This window comes from Bombus affinis, chromosome 4 (genome assembly GCF_024516045.1).
Source record: "Bombus affinis isolate iyBomAffi1 chromosome 4, iyBomAffi1.2, whole genome shotgun sequence".
NCBI lineage: Eukaryota > Metazoa > Arthropoda > Insecta > Hymenoptera > Apidae > Bombus > Bombus affinis.
This window is the reverse complement of record NC_066347.1, coordinates 18,059,236-18,081,425: the sequence shown is the minus strand read 5'-3', so window position 1 is coordinate 18,081,425 and position 22,190 is coordinate 18,059,236. Positions and strand designations below refer to the sequence as shown.

Here is a 22,190-nt window from a genome sequence, read left to right as displayed (position 1 = left end):
CCCCTGAAAGAATCGATGTTCATGCGTGACAAATTGGCGTCGTATGAAAGTTCCGGTATGAACGTTACTAGAGCTGATACCAGCTAGGGGCACAGGTATATGTTCTGGGTTCATTATATATTTATAAAGGGCTGCCGATTCAACGAGTGGTCCGGGTAAATTTAAATTGTAAATAGACAGAGATTTCAAGTAAAAGCCTGGATAAGAGCGGATATGGTATGAGAGTCTGTGGTGGAAAGAGGAACAGGCTGCTTTTATTTGTAAAGTTTGAATTTCCTCGATATCGAAGGTGTTTAAGCCGCAAGTGTGTTTCATGTTAATCGTTCATGTTAATTCATTCGAGACCGAGATTTTATTGTAATACGATTCCTGGGTGTCAGTACGATCTGAATGTTTTGTTAGAATGATACTGTGCTTTTCTCTCTCTGGAATATCCTTTTCATATTTTAATTTTAAATCGATGACAATCTTAAATTTTATGCCTCATGTTTTTAAAATATAAAATTATATACTATGTTATACTATAATGTATTATGTACAGTTATATATATATTATGCCTACTGATTGATATGAATTTCTTTCCGTCTCGAATGCGTTAAAACGGAGCGCAAAGAAGTCGAAATTACTTATTGTAATTGGTAAAACATCGTGAAAGGCAGACAGATACAAGAAAGAAGTTAAACTATAAATTATATTTGCGACATTGTTATGTTTTTGCTGTCTTTAAGCCTTTCATCAAGACAGCCGATCTATAAATATTAATCGACCAATTTCTCTAAGCTTGTAACTGCAAATTAATGTTTATATATATAAAGAGTTACGTATTAATCTATCTAAATATTTAAAAAGATGTTTAATGTTATAAATGATGGATATTAAAGATGTTCAAAAGAATGTAGTCTTCGCGTGTTCTTTATCATATCCCTGATCAAAGACATTCCAATATTATTACAATATCCAGTTACATATTGATACACAAGATATACAGATTATCATTTATAACATTTTGGTTTTCTTAATTGAGTTATTCATTTAGTACAAATGATAAGTAATTAGTAATAATTCATAAAAAAAAAAAAAAAAAAAAAAAACGGTATTGTAGTAGAAATATTATAAGAAAACATTTTCTGTTTCAGTGTAGAGTTACTCCTTTTTATAGACAGTGTCGTACAAATCCGTACGTCTTTGAGAAAATGTAGGTATCTGAGCCCTTACTTCCTCAACAACTTTCAAATCTGAGAGAAAAGAAAAACGATAAACCAACGAGACTAAAAGTTAATTACATCATGGATTTCTCGCTTTTAATGTTAAGCTGGAAATTACCGATATCGGTGACCATCATATTTTCCCGAGTTTCCAAATCATAAAGGATTTTCTCCCAGGGATTTGTCAACTGTGTATGTCCCCATGCGACATAACTTGCTGAAGGAACACGAGCCGGTGATATACAGGCGACGTATAATTGATTGTCATTCGCTCTGGAACGCTGAAGTAATGACCAGTGCAGTGGTCCAGTGGTCATATTGAATGCCGCCGGATATATCAGCATTTGGCAACCTAACACAGAGAAACGGGAAATATGAGACCACTGAATCTTAGTTAACTTTGTAGGTGCACAGTCCACATTCCATAATTTATGAATATGCGAGAACAGTCCTCTTGTCGTGCTTCTAATTCTTTTATTTATTTCATTTTCAGCGAATATACTGGTTTTTTAAATTAAGCTCCTTTTTATACAGAGTTACAGATTATATTGATTATATTTTATATAGAATATATTTAAGAAAGATAGTTACTTTCCTGCTAGTTAAGTATTGTTCGATTAAGCTACTGTACCTTTGTTCCGATAAATGCGTGCCATTTCCTCGAATCTGATATCATAGCAAATGCCAATACCTATTTTCCAGCCCTTCACATCAAACATTGTTAGGGAATCACCAGGACTGAGTGAATCACTCTCTCGGAAAGTAATCTTGTTGGGAATGTCGATGTCGAATAGATGTATCTAATAACATAAAAATATAGTTGCTAACTCTATTGCTGTAACTTTTGTAATTTAACATCAATGTTACGAACTTTTAAACTTTAATTGTTTTTTATTTAATAACTGACAGCGTTTTTATCACTTTCTTTTATTAAAAAGTTTTATCATTTAATAATATTTGAGAAGGAATATTTTTTAAGAAAAAATAAGTTTTTTCGTATGTGAAAAATTTATATTACAAAACAAATATATTGTACAAAAACTTATATATTATATTACGACAAAAATGTATGTTTCTCGTATCAAACCGTATTTTATAAACCTATAACATATTTTTTAAATTATAGAATTGGTTATAGTACACGTATGTACATATGTATATTCCTAAATTATTCCTAGATAGAGTCACTTTCTCCACCCCGATATTTTCAATTTCAAAGCCACATGGAGGTATATTATTTACCTTCCGGTGTTTTGCTATCAGAGTTCCATCGGGACCCCAAATAGTACAGCAGGTATTGTACAATTTATCGCCCTCTATTTCAGGTATCGTACCACCAACTACATAAATGCTGTTTTCCTTAGCTGTCTTCGATAAAGCAACGCTCGTTTCACCATCAGGAATACTCTCGGCGTATTTTGGAAACTATTCTGCATTGCAATATTTCAATTAATGAAAAATAACTGTCCTTTGTTCCAACCATAAATTAGGTTGAAATGCTTGTCAATTTTTTATTTTTTAAATTATTAAAATAACTAAATTTTATATTTCGATTTACTTAAATATATAATTACTTAGATAATAGTACATATAATAAATTGTTTCTACAGGTTCAAGATGAAAAATGAATATTTAGAAATGTTTGTTTAATTACAATCATGCTATTTGGGTTAGTACCAGTGACTTGTTACTTAACGACTTTGCTAGTACTTTTTGAAACATAAAGTTAGATTTTAACTAACTTTAATTTTTAACTACTATAGGTGGAATTATAAATACAAAATAATTGATAATACTAGTTTATAAATACCTAATTATTAGTATCTTAAAAAATATATTTATACAAAAATCACGATAATCATAAAAGTGGGGAAATTCTATATTCTCGAGTCAATTCACAATCTTTATGGAAGTATAAACGATAAGGTAATTTGTCTACTTTTACTTTTTTCTATATAGTTGTTATACATATAATAAATTATTAGAAAAAGAAACAAATTATTACGTATTCCATATGGTGAATTAAAGCATTCAGGAAGAGCGATAATATCAGTATTATGCTCTTTCGCGCTGGAAATGTAGGAAACTGCCCGCTCTACATTTTTGCTTTTTACTTCATTTACTTGAAGTTGTACCAACGGCAAGCGAAATGCTAAAATGTTGGAAAAGTTAAATACACTCGGTTATATATTTCCCATACTTTTTACCTATAAATACTTTATACATAGTGAATACTTACTCGACATCGTTCGCACTACTTGTTTAGCGATGTTCGTAAGTATCATAATGTTCTTTGAGGTTATGTATGTTACTACTCGATATCAACATTACGTAAACAATACGCGGGGATTTTTAATAATTATTGATAAAGTTTAGGACATTAACTTTGATGTAATTGTAAACATTATTACATATTATAATTAAATGTAATTTTCAGTTAAGGGTAAGAAAAGAAATATAATATTTTGTAAAAATACACTTTATTATAAAATCTGTATAAATAAAATTGTACAATTTATCTTGAAAGTAAAATGACCGAATACGTTCCTGGAAAATATTACTGCCTACTAAATGATCGAGATCTTGATCTTTCTCGTCTTTTGTGTTTCTTTCTGTCTGCGTAATCTCTGGGTTTCTTATCTCTAACGTTTTCTCTTTCTTTGTCTTTCTTTTTATGTTTTTTACTTGATCTTTCAGATGAACAATCGTGCTTCTTATGTTTCTTTGACTTTTTCAATCTTTTTAATTTATAAGAATCGTTCCTATTAGAGTTACTTCTTTCTCTCCGTCTCTTCTTTTCAGAATCACTATCGCTGTCATCATTAGATTCGGAGCGCCTTTTTCGTCTTTCTGATTTTTTATCCCCCACTTTATCATACTTGTTCTTATTGTGCATCGTACTTCCGATTTTCTTTCTTTTATTACTACTTTTGTCACCATCTTCACTGTCTTTGGGGTCAGGGGACATTGATCTTTTTCTATCCATCTTTTGCTGGAGTCCCTTGGATTCCTTGTCCTTATATTCCTCATACTTTTTTGTATCTGAAATTAACCACATAAAATACTAAAAGCTAAAACCTCTACATTTATCATATTTTGTATAAAAATAGAAGGGACCTTTAAAAAATTGCATGAAACAACACACTTACAGGTACTCTTGAATTAGTTTTTCTACATGTCTGATTATGTCTTTATATGTATATGCCAATTCAAATTTATTTTCTTAAAAGTCCCTTAACGAAAAACTAATACTTCATACTAACTTAGAACTTTTGAGTTCTTAGAATATTCTGATTTAGTCACTGGCTGTACCATAAATTCATTTACAGATATTATATTTCCACCAAGAGCTAGTTTTATTATGAGCCTTCCTGCATCATCATCGAATCCTTCTATTTGACCATAATTATTACTTTGTTTTCCAGCTATAATTTTCACAAATGTTCCTTTCTCGATTTTAACTTCTTCCTTTTCTTTTTTGGAATCTGTATTTTTCTTCTGCAATGCTACTTTGTCTGCTCCAAGACCCATACCTTTTGGTCGTAATTCTGGTATGACTGCTGCTACTAATCTGTAATAGTTAGAATAAACGATTGTGAAATAAAAAATGATGTTCTATGTTTACTTTCCAATAAGTGATGTATTAAACACATATAATTAATTTAATCTAGAGTAAAATTCATACTTTTCATTTCTACCAATTCCCTTTCCTGGTTGCCATCCCATTCCCCGCAACATTGCTACACCAAAAGCATCAATAGGAATTTTTTCATAATCTTCTAACGTAGACTGAAAAATACAAAACGATGTTTATAATATGCAAATGTAATACATCTGTGCATTGCACATCAATATGTTGATAACGTACCTGTTCTTTGCCTCTTAATGATTCATCTTCTACTAAAGGTAAGGTTAAATCATTTGTTTTAGTTTCATGTTCATTCTTTGATTTAAGATCCTCAATGATTTCTTTCGCCGCTTGTTCTTCTAAAGTAACAACTTTATTTTCGCTATCTTCAACTGGCTCTTTCTTTATTGATATTATTGGCGATGTTTTTCCATTAGATAGCTTTGATTTTGCCTCGTTAACACTAGCGTCTCCTACCTTTTCCTTATCTGCCTTCGGAAGGAAAATGTCTGCATCTATTTTATTAACAATTCTATCATGCCAGGTTTTTGAACCTAGTAATGGAATAATTAGAGGTTCATCTTTTTTTTCTTCCTCACTGAAATAAAAAAATTGTTTTCAAATATATATATTCCGCTATTGGTGATTTTTATAGGTTAGGTTGAGGTTATATATTTCTTGATTAAAAATTTTACTTTTTGAACTCACCCTATTACTTTAATACCTTTCTCATCAAGGCATTCAATGTAATCAACTTTCTTTTTTTCTTGTGGAATAGCATTTTTTAACACAGGTTTCTTAATAGATTTCGCAAAACCGAAGGAAATCTTCTTTCCTTCTTCTGCCATTTGTTTGTTATTTTAACACTGACTTATAGATCAATACACATGTATATACTAGACATAAAGATTGATGTCACTTGAAGCTATGTACATGAATCTAATATCTTATTATACTTTATTAATCTACTCACAATTACTTGCACATTACTAAAATTTCATTCTGACAATATATCAAGCGCCTGAATAAGTGACATTAAAGTAAACATATATCAGAGAGGAAATAAGAACTGACACCTATGGTTTTCTATGTTACAAAGCTAGTGCTGCACCATACGGCCAAATGCCGAAAGTGGATAGGATATCTCAGAGACAGTAGTGCTGCACCATGCAGCCAAATGCTGAAGGTGGCTTATGCTAGTATATACCTGCCTATACGTTTCAATCAGAAAATCGTTATTATGTGTTCATGTGAAAGTTCACATTTCCCTAGGAGCTGTATTTTGATAGATTTAAGCTTCTAATGGAGCATTTTAAACGTATAGATTACACTATGAAGTAGATAGTAGTGCGGATCATTTTATATTCATAGAAAATTTGAATGTATAGAAATGTACAAAATGCTCGTGATATGCAAAAATATGCAAAATATTCAAAGTAAACCAATCATCAAAAAGTTTAGAAGGTGAAACAAATTTCTTTAATAACACCTAGATTAATTTTTATTTGTTAACAATCTACATTCTACTACGCTTTTGATTCTACCCTAGTTTATGCACCATAGCGCATGACAGCGCTATTATATCCTTTACAATTTATTCAAGATCATTCTATTTTCAGATCAGACTCTCTATTTTTCTTTTTGCATCCTGAAAATTACCGTATAGAGATGTAAAACGAAAGCTATTGCTCGTTAAAATTTGACGTAAAATTTTGTTTTCATGAAAATATACATATGTTGAATTAAATAAACTAAACTATTGATAATCACATTGAAAGTATATATATTTTTATATAACTTAGATTTCACAGATTATTTCGATATTGAAGTACTTCTTACGTATTAACGAAGAAGATAAAACATACTAATACAAGCATAATTCAATTGAGCGATTATGATAATGTTAATGCGCATCTCCGAACGTGCAGAGGATAAATGAGCAGATAAGTTGCTCCCATCACTTTCTCTTTTGTTTCATGCAACTGTAACTCTTAGAATGTAATGTATAAATGTATATAACTATCCTTAACCGCATTGACGAAATGATGATAGACACAATTACTTGTTTGTCAGTTGAAGGTCTTTTCTTTCCTCTTACTACATATTTATGTACTCTTAACTTGTCTTTTTAGCAATACTATCGCTCGTTTGTTCTACAGTTTTCAGAATTCTATCTTTTAGCGTTCTACACACGATCGGAGCGTAAATGTGCCCGTAGTCTGCCTGTTCCTATAAGCTACGTTAAACGATCATCTTTTATTGTGTTGGCTCGTAGATCGTAGAGGAAGCCATTTACCTATCTTTCGGAACAAGAACTACAGTTAAAAACAGCGACCAATTGAGAACGGTAGTTAAGTCCGCGAGTAGAGGGGTGAGCGTGTTTTAGCGGCGACAACAGCACACGGTATGCAGATACGAAGCCGGGGTAAACCGGGAAGCCGTAGTTCACGGACCGTAGTAAGCGTGGTAACTCTGAACAGTCAACGACATTTGAAAGCCGGCCACGCTCTGGAATTCAGGTAAATTTACCTCTTTTTCGTTTTAAATTTTCATTGACATTTCTCTGCTTATAGATTATTATACGGTTAGAAATGACATATTTTTGGAGATATCGAGGAATGGTACTTTTAAGCAATTTTGATTTTCATTACTCATAAATTGAACTGAGGAAATTCCATCAATTTATTTACCGGCTGTTAAAAAGTTTTAATGAAATGGGACAAATGCTAATTAGTTGCGAAAATAAGGACAGTTGTGCCAGAGTTACAGTGTGTCCCTTTAATTTCAATTAACTGTACAACCTGAACGTGGAGATTTTGTTCCTATGTAAATGATGAGATATACGATACACTGGACTGGTTTCTCGATAGTTAACATCTAAATGGTTAAATTAAGGAATGCTTTAACAAAGTTGATTCAAACATTTGATGAAAAACCCATAATTTACCTTTCTTAGAAATAGTCTTATACTCTTACATATCTTTTATACATTTTTCTTATATATAGAAATCTAACATTTATCAAATATGTGACAATTTCTACTGCAATCAAACATCTTATTTACTCTACGTAATGAAGCTAAGTTTAATTAACTTTCCTCAGTATCCTACATCACCAGTCACGCTCTCGATCGCTAGCTAGGCAATGAATCATCAAAAGTCGAGTTACAATTACGTTCTTATCCTACTTCAGAGCCCCTCACCTATCCGTTATCCAATTTCCTCTTCGAAATCCCATCGTGAAACCGACAATTAACTACTGTTCATCAGCATACGTACAGTTGACGGAATCGACATAATGAGACAGCGGAGTTAAATGTTAAAAAGTTTGCATATTTTATAATTTGAATGGCGTAAAGGAAAATAAGATGTTTGATTCGCCTAAGATCGTTTCATCCTCTATGGCACCAACATTTCATAAAATATTATATAACACAATTTGGAAAACAGGGTTGAGAATCATAGTGGTGTAAGTTAGGCCATTGCCAGTTTTCATCAAATAATCTTCTGTGTTTATTACCGTAAAAATAGATTACATCTATTCAAACCGTGGAAACAGAAATGATAGAGAATAAAGTTACGACTTAATCGGTTCTAAAACCAGAGGGAAGATATGTTTGAGAGTAAAAATGAATTCAAACATTCGAAATTACGACTTAAACCACTATGACATTGAATTTGTCGTATGAAGCCTACGCGTTGGGGAACGTGTTGAGGATGTCCCGAAACGTAGTTACAAATTAAGACAGGTCCGCGAGGCTAACTGTAAAAGAGCGAGCGTAACTGTGCGGAGTCGATGTTAACGGAGAAGATCTTCCTGCCGAAGATTTGTTCCGCTATGTCTGACGTTCTATCCTTTGTTTCCTCGTTGCATTTTTTTACCTTCATTTTATCGCCACGAACAGTGTTGCTCGTCGTGCTCTTAACCGTGCAACAGTCGGACAAAAACCCGTCCTGCCTCGTATATAGCGTTCTGTTCGACACGGTCCACGAACTTACGGACAGATTTTTCGCGATTAAAAGAACAAGATAAGACAATTTCACGGTGATCTCATTCTTGTATATGTATACGGAAGTCCCATGGTTGTCGAAGTTTGTGCAGTAATTCTTCTTTCTCTTTCTCTTTTAATTATCGTTTTTTGCAGAAGAATGACCGTGGTGTAGAACATGATTGATGTTGATGGTGTAGTAATGGGCGGTGATGCTTCAAACGTATATAATACACTTGAGTTGTATCAAGCATATACATCAGCATGTTTTTACAACTTTGAGTCGGTTTTACGTGTTCTTATATTATTGTAACGATTAAGTTACCATAAATATAGCAGTTTTCCCAATGGATCCACGCGTCGAGAGAAGCCATATCACGTAAAACATACATTTCCGTATAATGTTGTACAAATAACAGCCTAAGAAGAGTAGACACTCTTTATTACGATCATACATGTATATTGAAAATTAGCGATCGTTGCAACGTTATGAAAAATTATTGCAATGCAAAATTTTGACGGTGGATACGTATCGTTAGCAGATGATTCACAAGTTTCGAATCGTCTGACGGTACTGGTGCGTTGAACTTTCAGTGGTTGCGCGCGTACGCGTGTCGAGTCGAATTCTAGTTCGATTTCGCGGGAGGATGCTATGGTAAATGTAGTCGAGTGAACAATCGCGCTACCGGATCTACGCGTAGTCCGGAACTCGGCGCATAATGCCGCGGAAACGGCTGGGAAATTATATTTGTTATGGGGAATCGACGACGCGGTCGGGGACACGATTTCATCTGAGCGCGTAGATTTACCGGACGGAACGGTCATTAAACGTCTGCCATGGTGCTTTCATGGTTTCACTAGGGTTTTGGTGAAAGCTTAGGTTGACATTCACGGTTCATTTAGACTGATAATTCACGATTTCATCTATTCCCTTTTTTTCTCTCTTAAGCCTCCTTTTTCTATGCTTGGCCAGTTCCAGTAAATGTATTTAAAGCTATTACAGGTCATTCAGAAGTTACGTCTCATAAATTAAAATACATAGAAGAATGGCAATTACATTCTCCTTTTTATCATTTATATTCTATTATTAGAACACGTATCATTTTTCAAAATTTTCTTTGCAATCTACAATTGTTTATGTCATCTTCCTATTGATCATCGACTTTGTCATTTGCATGTCTCATTTTCCTCGTGTTCGGCATTTCAATATCAGGGAACGAATTTGTATCTTCTACATGAAATCATCTCTTTAATTTCAGATAGACGAATATGCGGCTGCTTCTGTTCCAAATATCTCCGTTACTGTGCCTGTTGACGGAAATCGACGCGGCTGGGATCGGTAAAGCATGGCAGATCCTGCCATACGCGACCGATTCCTGGAATAACCCATCATGGCCACGGCTCGACTCTTCCGCGTTCGAAGTTCGCAGCGTGAGCGGGGTTGGTCATCTCAATCCCTTCGAAACCGCTCAAAGTAACCTAAAAGCCGACCAATCGAAATTTATCGAATCCAACACTGTTGCAACATCCAAACCACACTCTGTGTTCAACCAGAAATACCTTGATCGATTCGAACCTACGTTCGAAGAGCCCTACGACCGATACGAAAGTCGTGGCGAAACGAATAACGCAGAGCACCGGGACAAGATATTTAAAGCGGGCCTAGCGATGACTGTCCTCCGTCCAGAAGAAGACAAAGATTCGACGAAGGCTACTGCGGATGAAGCAACGGAGACCGTGTCGAGGGTTCGTCGCGATACAGAGAACGAGACGAGGCTGGAACAAATATCGAGCAATAAGAACGTCCGAGAAGTACGTCTAAGCTCCGCAGAAAATTGGTCCACTCAACCATTGTCTATAGAGTTTCCCTACAGAAGTAACCTGGACCAGACAATGCACCAAACGGCAGACGGCGAAGAATTAGCAAACGCAAGAGGTTACCACGCTCCAAGAGCCGATTTCGTGACCAGCCAGCACAGGAGAAGTTACGAACAACGAGAAGCACGAGATATGCCAGTTACGAGAGGATACGACGACTATGACGTCCCGTGGTACAGAAGCGCTATCAGGGATCGAGACTACGATCCTTTATCTTACCGCCGTGGGTACAGTTACTATTACCCGGATCGTTACAGGATGGAAAGAGACTATTACATGCGCGTTCCCAACGATTATTCTTATTATTACGATCGGTACAGAGACGAGGACTTGGATCTATATGGTCGTAGTAGACCCACGCCCAAACCCAAAAGGATCATCTATTATGCCACCTTGCCGGAAATAGTAAGAAAGCCTGTGGATCTGAGAAATTATCCTAGACCCTATGATGGAACTAGAACGCCAGTTTCTAGGGATGGAAGCTACAAACGTATTCCAGGGAACGTTGACCCTAGTAGATATCGATATAGAAACCTTTACGATGGTTATGACAACTATTCGAAAAGGTCGAGCTTCGTCGAGAGGCCTTATCCTTATCCCGAAGACGAGGGTCGTCGCAAAGTGACGCTGGACACCTTTCGAAACAACGATCCGTATGATCAGAATAACGAGAGGAAATTAGCTAATCAGATTTCGATGAGAAACGAGGGCAAATTGCCTTGGCCAGTGCAGATCGCGACAGAAGTGAGCGTGAAGGACGACGAGAGAATCCCTGGAAGGAAGATCTTTGGGGAGACTAACGGATACGAGAGATTCCAGAGCGCACAGTTGCAGAAGGCACCGGATGCGACTGGATCGAGCGAGCTACAGAGCGACAATTGATCACCGAATGAATTCTCTTTTTCACAATTTAGTAGCGGATTTTTGAAAAGGATTTTGGACACCGTTCGCTTTGACGCATCACTGTCTTTCTCTATTGAATCTTGATAGGCAATTTAAATAGATCTGAATATTCTAAGCAAGCATCGATACTGGATGCTGTTTTAGTCGAAGTTAGACATGGGATAGATCTTTCAAAGTAATTGTATGATCATGCGTATTGTGATTTACGGATTCTCCGTTACTTTTCATACTTATTTATCGTTATTCATACGATCATCACTTGTGGTGTTTGCTTTAGTACGTACAATTAGCATTTTCAATACAGAATTCTTTCAGAAGGATTTATGTATTGGTTCTTCATTGTCGCGTGTAAGCTTTAAAAGATTAAATTCATGATGACCTAGGCCTAAAAGGCCAAAGTAGGTATCACGAGGGTTGGTGATGGTTTCCAGTCGATTTTTATATTGCGATATAGACGGAATTTTCAGAAAGGGCGAACTGTATTTATTTGAAAATTATATCTGAAGTAATATTGCATTGTACATTTTGTTTATTAATATATAGCGAAAGGATTTTGAAAAGAACACGTGGAACCCCAAATTTCTCTGATCCTTTGTTACGTCTTTGTTTTCTTCGTTATCTTTTTCAATAGAAACTTCGATAGATCTTTAGAGAATTGATTTGTCGCGATTATACGATTTAATTCGACCATCCACAGGTTAATCTATAACGATTCATCTTTGTTTAACATCATTTAACGGTTCGAACTATTAATTTTTAGCAATAGATTACCGAATTTTTAGTCTTTCCATTAATAAAGCCAGACAATTCATCCGGTGTCATATTCAAAATATTACAGATAGTTTCTTGAGTTTCTCTTTCGCTTGCCTCATTTTCGTTCGAAAACTTTTGCGTTTCACTATCTCCTTGGAGTTCGTAGAGTTTTCTCAAAAATTCCTAATTTCAAGCAACATCTTATCAAGAGTTTTATAATTTAAAAAATAATAATAGTATTTCATTTTATAATTAATCAATTATATTATTGATACAACTGATTAATTAATTTATGGGAAAACCTGTTCGCAACGTACGAAATTTCGGAAATTAAACAATTAATATAAAAAGTATGTGTAACAGCATTATATGTACCTTGATGGCGTTTAAGTATTCGATATTCTGAGTTTTAGTAACCAGCAACTTCATTTTCGTGGACTTAATAGTCTCCTCGTATTTAGCTTTAACAACTTCAATCTCCTGTTGCACTGTCTCGCCACATTTTTTCGCACATTGCGTTTCCATCTGACCAATCAGATACAACTTTTATTTACTCAAAAATTACCAAACTATGTAGTACGAATCTTTTTACCTTTCCCCTTAAGTCCGCCTTCGATTTTTCATTGTCTGATAGTAGTTTATCCTTTTCATTATTTAAAACGGAAATCTAATAAAATAAATTAATTAGCTTTATTAAAGTATTCTAAACTATATTACACATATTATGCATATATTATTAAGCTTATCAAAGTATTTTCTTTAGAATTTCTTTTAGAAATACATACCTTTGCTTTTAATTGTGAGTTACTGTTTCGAACATTGCTGACTTCGTTCTCCAAGCTGCTCATTTGAGATACCAATTGATTCTTCTCTTTAGTCAACTCTGTCAGCTGACTTTTGTAACTGTTCAGTAAAAATCCCTTGTTGGCGTTCGCCGACTCCAATCGTACTAGTCTAAATTATTTTATTAGTTTATTAAAAAGGAAGATTACTAATAAAATTTGTAGCCAATTCGGAATACCAACAACTTCTTTCTCATTAAGCAAATTTCAAATACTTGTTTTTAAGGTGAGTAATGGTCGCCGAATCCTCCTCCACTTTTTTCTTCAGATTTGCCAGTTCTCTGTTCTTACACGCGTCTCGAGAATTCCCCCTATGGTGTTCCTTCCCCGTGGTGTGCTGCAACCAGTCCCGCGTGTCATCTATCTTCCTCTTTAAGGAAAGATTTTCGCTTATTAGATTGTTCAAATTCGTTTCGGTTGCCTCCATTTCTTGCTTCAGCTGGTCGAAGCATTCGCTGATCGACTCGTGCTCCTCGCATTTACTTTTTAGCTTCCTACGAGTCACGGCTAATTCTCGTTTCAATTTGTTCATTCTCGCCACTGTCGTGTGCAACTGATAAAAGCGAAGCACGTGACATCGCTGTCTTCGTTTCGAAAATACTCTGTTATTCTAATATATATACCTTCTTACGTAATTTACTCGCAATCCTCTCGTGACACTTTAACTTTCTACGAGATATAATTTGATAATTACTACTTCTTCTCTGATCTACAGTACGGGGACCAAAATTTTCCAAAACAGAGGTACAAATACGTACGATGTTTTCTTGCAACATCTCATTCTCTTTACGTGCTTCTGCCTTCGCGTTTTCTAACAATCTGTGTTGGACAAGAAGTCGATTTAAGCAACACGCTTTTTAATTACGTTATCGTTTATACAAATAGAATGTTTCGTATGTATCTTTACTTTTTATACTTCTCTTTCGCGATTGGTTTCGCCTTCAAAGCCACTTCCAGGTCTTCCTTCGTTCGAGTGAGCTTCGCTTCCAGCTCCGATATGATCGTCTGGTATCTAATGGGCAAATTTAGGATTAATAAAATTTAACGAGACACGGAAATCGATATTGAAATCTTATTGCTATTTCAAAAATACTCGAAGATTAACAGGCCAAATATTTAAATATTAGAGATCCTTCACTCTTTGGTTCTAGCTTCCAGAAATTTCAATTTTGTCGTGCAAATACGTTTGTTACACCCTGTATAAGTAGATACGAGTTTGAAGAAAAATTTCATTAATCCACGGCTACGATTAATTTTGGCATATTTTCGCGCGATCGAATTTCCCTTGAATTTCTGGCTGGCTGGAAAAATCGTCAGACTTTTTCGACAAAAAAATGAAAAAAAAAAAAAAAGAGAAAAAATGAAGGAAACAGACCGCTTTTATATATTCTCTATAAACTCACCCGGCCTCCTTGTTTGACGATATTTTCCCCTTTGTCCGCTGCTCGATGCGCTGATTCGATTCGACGTGGATATTTCATTCCGGCAAAAAAGGAAAATTTACATTAGGTACGCCGGCTGATATTGTGGAAAAGTCGTTGTTTGTTTTCCGTCGAAATTTGAATTGAATAGTCGAGTGGATTTTACGGAAACTCTTATACATTGGAGATGTATTTTTTCTTTTTTATTTTTCCCTTTTGTTCAACTTGTTACCCGTGCAAGACGAATACCGTACTACGTGTGTGTATTTAAAAATGGCGAGCCTTTCACATACTTGCCAAACCTATAAATTGAGTATAAATTGAAAACAAAAATCTTATTTGAGTGGATGTATAAACGAAGAGTCTCCGAGAAGCAATCTATATAACGAAAACTGATATCAATTTTGAATGTTTAAATACTTCAAATTCAATAACACACGATTGGAAGTTCCGACGGATCGTTCGAATTTTTGTTCGAGAATTTTGCAATATTTTAATATACATACTCTTTGCATACCTCAGTCCCTCTGGCGAGGGTTTCCTCGATCAGGCATTGGGGAGCAGGATCCTCGTCGATACACCGAAATGCCGGCAATTTTTTTTCTTCGAAATGAACGCACGACGGAGCGAAATGATTCGCGTCAGTCGATAGTTTATTATCGTAGTGATTTTTCTCGTTCAATTGGATAGCTTCGATGGTAGTTTGTGTACAAATCGTCTTTGTTTCTGTGTCGAATCTTTTATCTAGAAGACGTATAGAAGGTAATACACTATGTACGAATAGTATTTGTAAGATATTATCGGAGGAGCGTTCGAGTTCTGTGCGCTACTGCCACCTAGTGATGTTTCCCGGTACTATCTACAGCAATGAAATCTGCTATACCGATAAATTCGCACAACTCGAAAAAGAAGCATATTATTCGAAAATGTTATTGCATTTTTACATACAATATTTAAATCGGAAGAAACGGGACAAAGTATTTATAAAAATATTACCGTAAAAAGCGATATTAAAGATATCTTACTATTAGAATTCTACAATATTAAAGCACTATCGTTTGTATTTAAAATATCAGAGTAGGGTAACAAATAATTCCGATTATACCGATACAATTTCTTATTAAAAGAATACTTTCGCCAACAAAATTAAATTATCGAATGTAATCTCCTAACTATACGAACACCTCATCGAGAACTCGTTCGTATTCGGCCAGCGAAAATTCCATTTCTCCATTCGTCGAAGGTAATAGGAAATTAGAAGCGAAGCGTGTCCGTAAAGGGAAGCTTACGAGATAGCTTACAATCTTTAGAGTCGAATTACTTAAACAAAGGCGTTTCCAGTGGAGATTACTGTTATTGGAGGCGACTCGCCATTCTCGATCGTAGCGAAACGGTCAGTCGACAATGTATAAAGATACAGTTCGAACGGACGTGAAATTTCAACAAAAGTGGGGGTTTCGTATGGGTAATACGACCGGACACGACTATCGGCGAGACAAAACGAACATCCCCTCCATTCCAATCTGCCTGGTCGGACCGTATTATCGGATATTATCGGGCCATATGGAATTTGGGGCCGAAAATAGTCCCGTGCAGGAAATTGCTAACGACTTAAACGTTGGGGCGGTGCGCAAAGACCGTAAGTCCCATGGGCCCAGTTGTGATGGATGGTCCTTGGCCAGTCTGTAATTTGAAGGCGTTATATGTACACCCTGACGCCGTATACTTTTGCAACAATCTTCCATATGTCCCCGACTGTCCCCTTTAACTGGTCCGTGGTTTCACAATCGATCACTGCTCGTCATTCGTCGACGCGAACGAGCTCCAACGGAATTTCTCTTAATTCGATCAGTGAGAAATATCGTCGGATCCTAAACTCTCTAGAAATACATAATTAAACGTAATTTCGCACTTTGATTTAGGCAAGATTTGAAAGACATGTACATATATAATACATTTTTTTAATTTTTATTTTGCGAAAAGTTAGGAATTTACCTAAATTTCGTTCGCAATAAGATTCTAGCCTGCAGTCAGATCTCTCGATATCGAAATCATCGTTCTTTTTGTAATTCGACATACGTAAAGTTAAAAATCGAAAGGAAGAGTAAAGTAACAAAAAGAAATTGAAAAGTTGATATTACATTCACAAGATTAAAGCACGGAAAATTGTAACAGCACGGTCAACGTTCAATAAACTAGTACTAATTAGACGGAAAGGGCTTACACGCGTAGCTTGCACGCGCTAATGAAATTTGTTTGTCAATTAAATGGCGATGCCGGTGAATTTTCCCTATACTTTGCCCCTTGGTCGGCACGCTAATTAATTTCCACGCTCGAGTTCACTTTATTTATGCGCGACAGGCTTCAAAATTGCAGCACGGCCGCTGCTTGTATATTTACGCGGGCAGGTAGACTGCGCAGACCGCAGCGTGCAAAAATAGCTCGCGCGAATTGGGACCGGCGTTTCGCTGACCGAAACACCCGCGTACACTCTGTAAATTGATCCCAGACTGAATTGATAGCCGGAATATTCGGGGCTTTCTTTATTTGAAAACAAGGGAAAAAATAAAAAAAAAAAGATGAAAAAAATGCGAACAAAATACCTTTCCCGTTGTGTAGCGATCTGGTTTACGCTGTTCGCGCTGTTTCGACGTTGCATGAATATGCATGTAAGGTTAACTCGTTATATTCCTTTTTATTTTACCAGCCTCGCGTAGACAGGCTGCGTAGTGCCCTAAGGTTAAGTCAATAATCATTTAATTGTTTAGAATAGCGATGGCGCGTGAAAAATTCTAACATACAGACGTATAGGTTATGTTCGATGATTATCGAATTCGAAAGGCACAATTCTGAATTACAATTTATATCAATTTGGTATCGTCGGTGTAACTGGACGGGGAACGATCCAAATTTTGACGTATTAATTGGCAATAATTGCGTACAATCCAAAGAAAGAGAAAGAAAAATTAATGACCTACCTACCTACCACGAATAGTACGCAACTTGACGAAGTAACATCAACGCTTCGTAAAATTCTAAACACTCTTACGCTCCAATTCGAAAAATCCTGACAGCCTCCCGACCCAACAAAACTACCGTAACGTAAAATACTCTTCCATCGACCGAGCCATTTCTAATAAACTATGTATTTCGTTACGAAATCTCATTTCGTTACGGTGTAGACGTAGAGAAGCTTTCCTCCCCCCCCCGCCCACCTCTCCACTTACCATGCGACCTAGTACCATGAAATTATTGTAGATAATATGTGGATAGTTAGTCCGCGATTAGTCTGTCCAACGGATTATATTCCTCCCCTTTTCATTCCTGTGGTGCCCCGGGGGCAGCAGCGCTGTGATAAATGACCGAATCCTTTAGTGTTTTTTACCCGCGGACCGCTTAGCTGATTCGTTCCCCTCCCTCCCTCCCCCTCACTCCGTCCCGGCGTCGCCCGTGCACACGACCCGTCCTTACCCCCTCATCGCCTGTCCCGGAACCTGCGCCGACTGGACGAAGGTCGCCGCTACAATTTCGTCGTAAATCACCGCAAATCGTTGATGTAAAACGGCACGGGTAATTAGATACACTAACCTGCGACGGGGCGCGTTTCTTGCGCGTCAGCGAGCGACGAACAGCCATTCTGCTCCTGGTTCGCGTTCCTCACGATCTTCTGCAACAGACAACGAATAACGCGTGCTTTTATTCCGCGTGCAGAGTCTTAGATAGCCGTTTCTATGTTTCCTTAACGATATTTCTTTTCCAGCGGGAATATCAGAAAATCGCTTGAAATTCTCGTCATTTCTGTACGTTTTTACGGCGAGATTCCCTGTAACTGTTTGAAATAATCAAGCTGTGAAATATCGATATTTAACGTTAAGTATTAGGTTGTTCGAAAAGATTCTTTCGTTTTATAAGGAAGTAATAGATGAACAACATATTTTGTTTTATGTAATTTTATTGAATTATGTACGATGCATTTTGTTCCGACAGGACGACGTTCCATTGAATAATATAAAACAAAAAATGTTTCCTTACGCAAGAAAAGAAGCTTTTCGGACAACCTGGTATTAAATATGAACGGCAATCTCTGGTTGCGATGCAACGTCGTTAACACGTATCTCTAGCGGAACGGAGACTCGGATACGCTCGCACAGGCAGCCGAGAAAATCTCCCACGTGGACCACGACGGCTATGGTTAATTTGCTGAGGTTGATCGTTGTTTATTGTGGAATCCTTTTAACCAAGACAATGGGGTAAGAAGTTCCATCGGGAGAAGCAGTTGAATCGCCGATGAAAAAAGGAAAATAGAAGGGAGGACGAAGAGATTTCGTCATTAACGCGACCAAACCCCTAACGACGAGCCTTGTACTTCGTCCACTCGGGAATCTGCCCTCGGGATCGTTGGAGTTTTAATGCCGCGATGACTCCCTCTGGAATCGATGGCACCGCTCTGTGCCAGTACACGGCTTCGCTCTTGCCTCTTAAACTTCTCCCCGTTCATATTTCTGAACGTTCATATTTTCATTTGGTGTCATTAACGGATTACGCGTTGTACATTTTTTTTTTCTTTTTTCTCTTCGTCAGGGCGTAAAAGGGAAATTGCGTTAAAGTGCGTCTTAACGGGGATGCTTTATTAATCGTAAAAAAAAAAAAAAAAAAAATGAACGACTTTTTGTACCGGGAGGAGGTTGTGAAATGGTCTTCGGGGTAGGTGAGAATCGAGTGGTTTCAAGATATTAAAATTTTATGCGTTTTACCGATGGCAAGAGCGGTTGTAAGCAATGGCAAAGTGCGTTAGAATTTTCTAACGAATGGCCAGTATATATAAGTTCCTGAAATATTTGATATCGATGAAATCGTTGCTCGGCATATACGTTTTTCTAAAACAAACGCTACGCTCCCTTCGATAGCAAGAAACACGAATGCACGCGATTCCGATTGCAATGAATTGTCAAGCCAACGTTCGAACATCGACGAATCTCTTAACTATACGGCGACAAGAAAATTCCATCGGCTCGAATGGTAATAACCTCTTGTGCAAACTAGTTCAACGCGGTAGCACAGATGCCTGATTCCGATCAATTAACCATATCCGTATAAAATCGAGGCAGGAATTACTTTAATCGCAGGTGGCATTACGCGATCCTAGAGGGAAGAGGCGCGCAATTGAATTAGATGGTGCGCAATCCGTCAGAGATGCAATGAAATCACTTACAAGCGGCGTAAATGTCGCCGTTAAATTACGTTTAATGCCGTGGCGGACACATCACGAAGTGAAGCCAGCCTAGCCGTAATCGATGAATAAGCGAGCTCGGTGGATTCCGTGGAAAACCGGCAAATGTGATTTTAATGTCAAGCGGCTCGCGAGAGCCCCGTATTTTCCACGGGCGTGTCTCTAACGACCCGGCTCGATGGCCCCCGGCTACTTTTACCATTTTGTTACGTTACGTTAGGTTATGCTACGTTCGCTCGTGGTACATCGACGCTACGCTGCGCATCTATTATGAACGCCATGCGACTGCGGACCACTTCGAGTGGGAATTGTGAAAGTTGCGTGTATTTGAGAGATTTAAAGTGGTTTTAGGCAGTTTCGGAGAAATGGACTGCGATGGAAATGTTCAGCTAAAGGGGATGCGCGTGATGTATGTAGGTATTCTAATAGCTAGTTTGCGAAGTTACTATTAACTAAGGCACGTCGTGATTCTAGAAAGGTATGTATGTAATTGCAAAGTAATTGTATTTTCCGATGTCTGGCAGCATCGCTCACATTTAACGTTATTCTTTTGTTCCTACTGCAGTTCCATGTTGGATAGGACCGTAATCGCTCCCCTAGTTTCAGAATTTTTCCAAGTCCGTTGCTAAGACAAATCGTTTTTCCTAGGATATCCGCCGACATCGAATATCCGAACAACTCGTTTCGGTCTGTTGGTGGTTAATTTCGTGCAAAATACAGCGTATGTGATTTTTTCAAGCGGTGATTTGGCCATCAGCGCGACGATCGCGAGTATGGACCCTGTGGGTCGTGGAGAGCAGGCGGCACAGAGAGAGGAAAACAGCAAGCGCGCGTATCGGTTCCCTCGTTTCATCGAGTTCTCCAATAAGAGTACACCTATAATTTGTAACGTGGCTCGGGTACCGGCCTAATGGAAAAATGCGTTCCGGCCAATTTTACGCGCAGCCGTCAGGCCAGGTTGTTGGCCGGGGCAGCGGGACGAGAAAAAGAAAGAACAAGAGAAATTATACGCGGCAGGGGGAGGGAGAGGGAAGCGAGGGAAACGCGCGACTGTGCGAAAATTGGCCGTGTGGGCCACGAAACGAGTCTGAGATTTAACCCTTCAATGGGTTATCGGTGACCACGTGTAGCTTCTTAAGTTAGAGGATGCGAGTACACGATGTGAAACCGACCAGATCTTTGTGCCAGATTATGGTATTATGCTAATGCATTCTTACGCTAGTACAACGCTATAGCAAATTTATAGTTTCTAACTTTATAAATGTTGAAGTGGTCATCACTTCTACGAAAACTCTACATCTGGTCTTTTTAGTTTTCTCAAGCGCTGAAGCCATCGACAGCATATAGATAAAAGACTAGCATGAAGGCAGACCATAAACAGTAGACAGGCGACGTTGGCTTCGGGGTTTTCAGTTATAAGGTAACACTGCTAGCGTGCGGATGTGGACCAGCTCAAATTGTATTTCTACTTATTATTACACTTCTCTATTAAATTAAATATATATATATTTTGTGCCTTATACTTTATCCACGCGTTTTCTCTCTTTATACATCTAATAACCTCAACAATAAAGCTACGTATATACATGTACAGATATATACGTATATATTGAAGAAATATCAAAATTTATCAATAATAAATCTCGACATTCAGCGTCAACGTTAAAAATATCTATTATATGCTCAAAATTGCTACCGGTATATTTTACAAATATACGTTTGCAGTGAATACATCGTATCTTCTGTATACATTTTCCGATTGATTCGAAACAACAATGTAATCGCGACTGTCGTGCTAATTACAACGCTAACGAAATTTCAAAATGTTTCATATAACACGTACCAGATATACGTGAAAGCTTGCTATGGCGAGTGTTGAAATACTCTGGCGAGCCACTGTACGTTATATAAAACAAAAAAACAAGAGTTTCGTCCCTGTTTCCAACGCGAATATCCCTTCGTACGAATAAATGTTATTCAATATCCCGCGCGTTCCGCCGACAGATTTTCATTTACGGATCGCGAATCCCGTGTATGGGGATTTAAAACCAAACGCGGGTATCGCTGTATCAGCGTCGGCGGCCGCTCGAAGCGTGTTCCACGGTGTTCATTTCAATTCTCCTCTAATTGAACGCTGTTCAATATTGACGAGTTAAATAATTGTCTTTGGAAAACTGAGCCCGAATAACCGTTAATCATCCCTCTCGTCGACCCGTCGCGTTGCGCACGCGATCCCATAATATGTAATTCGCGTCCTACCGCGAGAAGCGAGGATGAAGGATGAAAAAGAGAAAAAAACGAAAAACCTCAGCTCGTGTACTTGGCGTCAGAGACGCACCGC

The 22,190-nt window shown here is 37.3% G+C and overlaps 4 protein-coding genes across 18 annotated transcripts in view; 1 reads left to right on the top strand and 3 right to left on the bottom strand.

Annotated features, from left to right (window-relative positions):
• Positions 1-5,926, bottom strand: part of LOC126915245 (G-patch domain and KOW motifs-containing protein-like) — a 40,401-nt gene extending 34,475 nt beyond the window's left edge. Inside the window, exons 1-5 of one of the 12 annotated variants that reach the window (XM_050719720.1) lie at positions 5,808-5,926; positions 5,543-5,730; positions 5,075-5,432; positions 4,892-4,995; positions 4,470-4,777 (exon numbers count right to left, since the gene is read on the bottom strand). In XM_050719720.1, the coding sequence (XP_050575677.1) occupies positions 4,470-4,777; positions 4,892-4,995; positions 5,075-5,432; positions 5,543-5,682 (910 nt within the window). In that variant the 5' untranslated portion in view covers positions 5,683-5,730; positions 5,808-5,926. Of the gene's footprint in view, positions 1-3,667; positions 4,249-4,469; positions 4,778-4,891; positions 4,996-5,074; positions 5,433-5,542 lie in introns of those variants that run through there. The other 11 variants (XM_050719723.1, XM_050719719.1, XM_050719724.1 and 8 more) reach the window with 11 other exon arrangements.
• LOC126915244 (uncharacterized) overlaps positions 1-12,166 on the top strand; it is a 44,128-nt gene extending 31,962 nt beyond the window's left edge. Inside the window, exons 1-3 of one of the 4 annotated variants that reach the window (XM_050719715.1) lie at positions 6,279-6,298; positions 7,110-7,353; positions 10,082-12,166. In XM_050719715.1, coding sequence (XP_050575672.1) covers positions 10,092-11,582 — 1,491 coding nt within the window. In that variant the 5' untranslated portion in view covers positions 6,279-6,298; positions 7,110-7,353; positions 10,082-10,091 and the 3' untranslated portion in view covers positions 11,583-12,166. Of the gene's footprint in view, positions 1-6,047; positions 6,153-6,278; positions 6,299-6,813; positions 6,833-7,109; positions 7,354-9,680; positions 9,703-10,081 lie in introns of those variants that run through there. The other 3 variants (XM_050719714.1, XM_050719716.1, XM_050719717.1) reach the window with 3 other exon arrangements.
• LOC126915252 (omega-amidase NIT2-like) lies at positions 233-2,211 on the bottom strand. The gene is made up of 4 exons (XM_050719740.1): positions 2,078-2,211; positions 1,838-2,006; positions 1,325-1,558; positions 233-1,236 (listed from the first exon to the last, which is right to left on the bottom strand). The coding sequence occupies exons 2-4, from the start codon at positions 1,923-1,925 to the stop codon at positions 1,145-1,147; spliced, it is 414 nt and encodes a 137-aa protein (XP_050575697.1). The 5' UTR covers positions 1,926-2,006; positions 2,078-2,211; the 3' UTR covers positions 233-1,144.
• LOC126915243 (girdin-like) overlaps positions 11,632-22,190 on the bottom strand; it is a 178,811-nt gene continuing 168,252 nt past the window's right edge. The window contains exons 5-15 of the mRNA XM_050719713.1: positions 18,208-18,286; positions 15,137-15,363; positions 14,602-14,651; positions 14,106-14,210; positions 13,822-14,017; positions 13,414-13,751; positions 13,142-13,310; positions 12,949-13,023; positions 12,732-12,881; positions 12,375-12,539; positions 11,632-12,306 (exon numbers count right to left, since the gene is read on the bottom strand). Of these exons, the coding sequence (XP_050575670.1) occupies positions 12,199-12,306; positions 12,375-12,539; positions 12,732-12,881; positions 12,949-13,023; positions 13,142-13,310; positions 13,414-13,751; positions 13,822-14,017; positions 14,106-14,210; positions 14,602-14,651; positions 15,137-15,363; positions 18,208-18,286 (1,662 nt within the window). The 3' untranslated portion in view covers positions 11,632-12,198. The remainder of the gene's footprint in view (positions 12,307-12,374; positions 12,540-12,731; positions 12,882-12,948; positions 13,024-13,141; positions 13,311-13,413; positions 13,752-13,821; positions 14,018-14,105; positions 14,211-14,601; positions 14,652-15,136; positions 15,364-18,207; positions 18,287-22,190) is intronic.

What these genes read in the sequence shown, in the direction of transcription:
- LOC126915252 (XM_050719740.1), bottom strand. Translation starts at nt 1,925, where the DNA reads ATGTTTGATGTGAAGGGCTGGAAAATAGGTATTGGCATTTGCTATGAT. An exon ending in ACGCATTTATCGGAACAAAG is followed by an intron (nt 1,559 to 1,837) that starts GTACAGTAGCTT and finishes TCTCTGTGTTAG; the next exon opens with GTTGCCAAATGCTGATATAT. An exon ending in TATGATGGTCACCGATATCG is followed by an intron (nt 1,237 to 1,324) that starts GTAATTTCCAGC and finishes CTTTTCTCTCAG; the next exon opens with ATTTGAAAGTTGTTGAGGAA.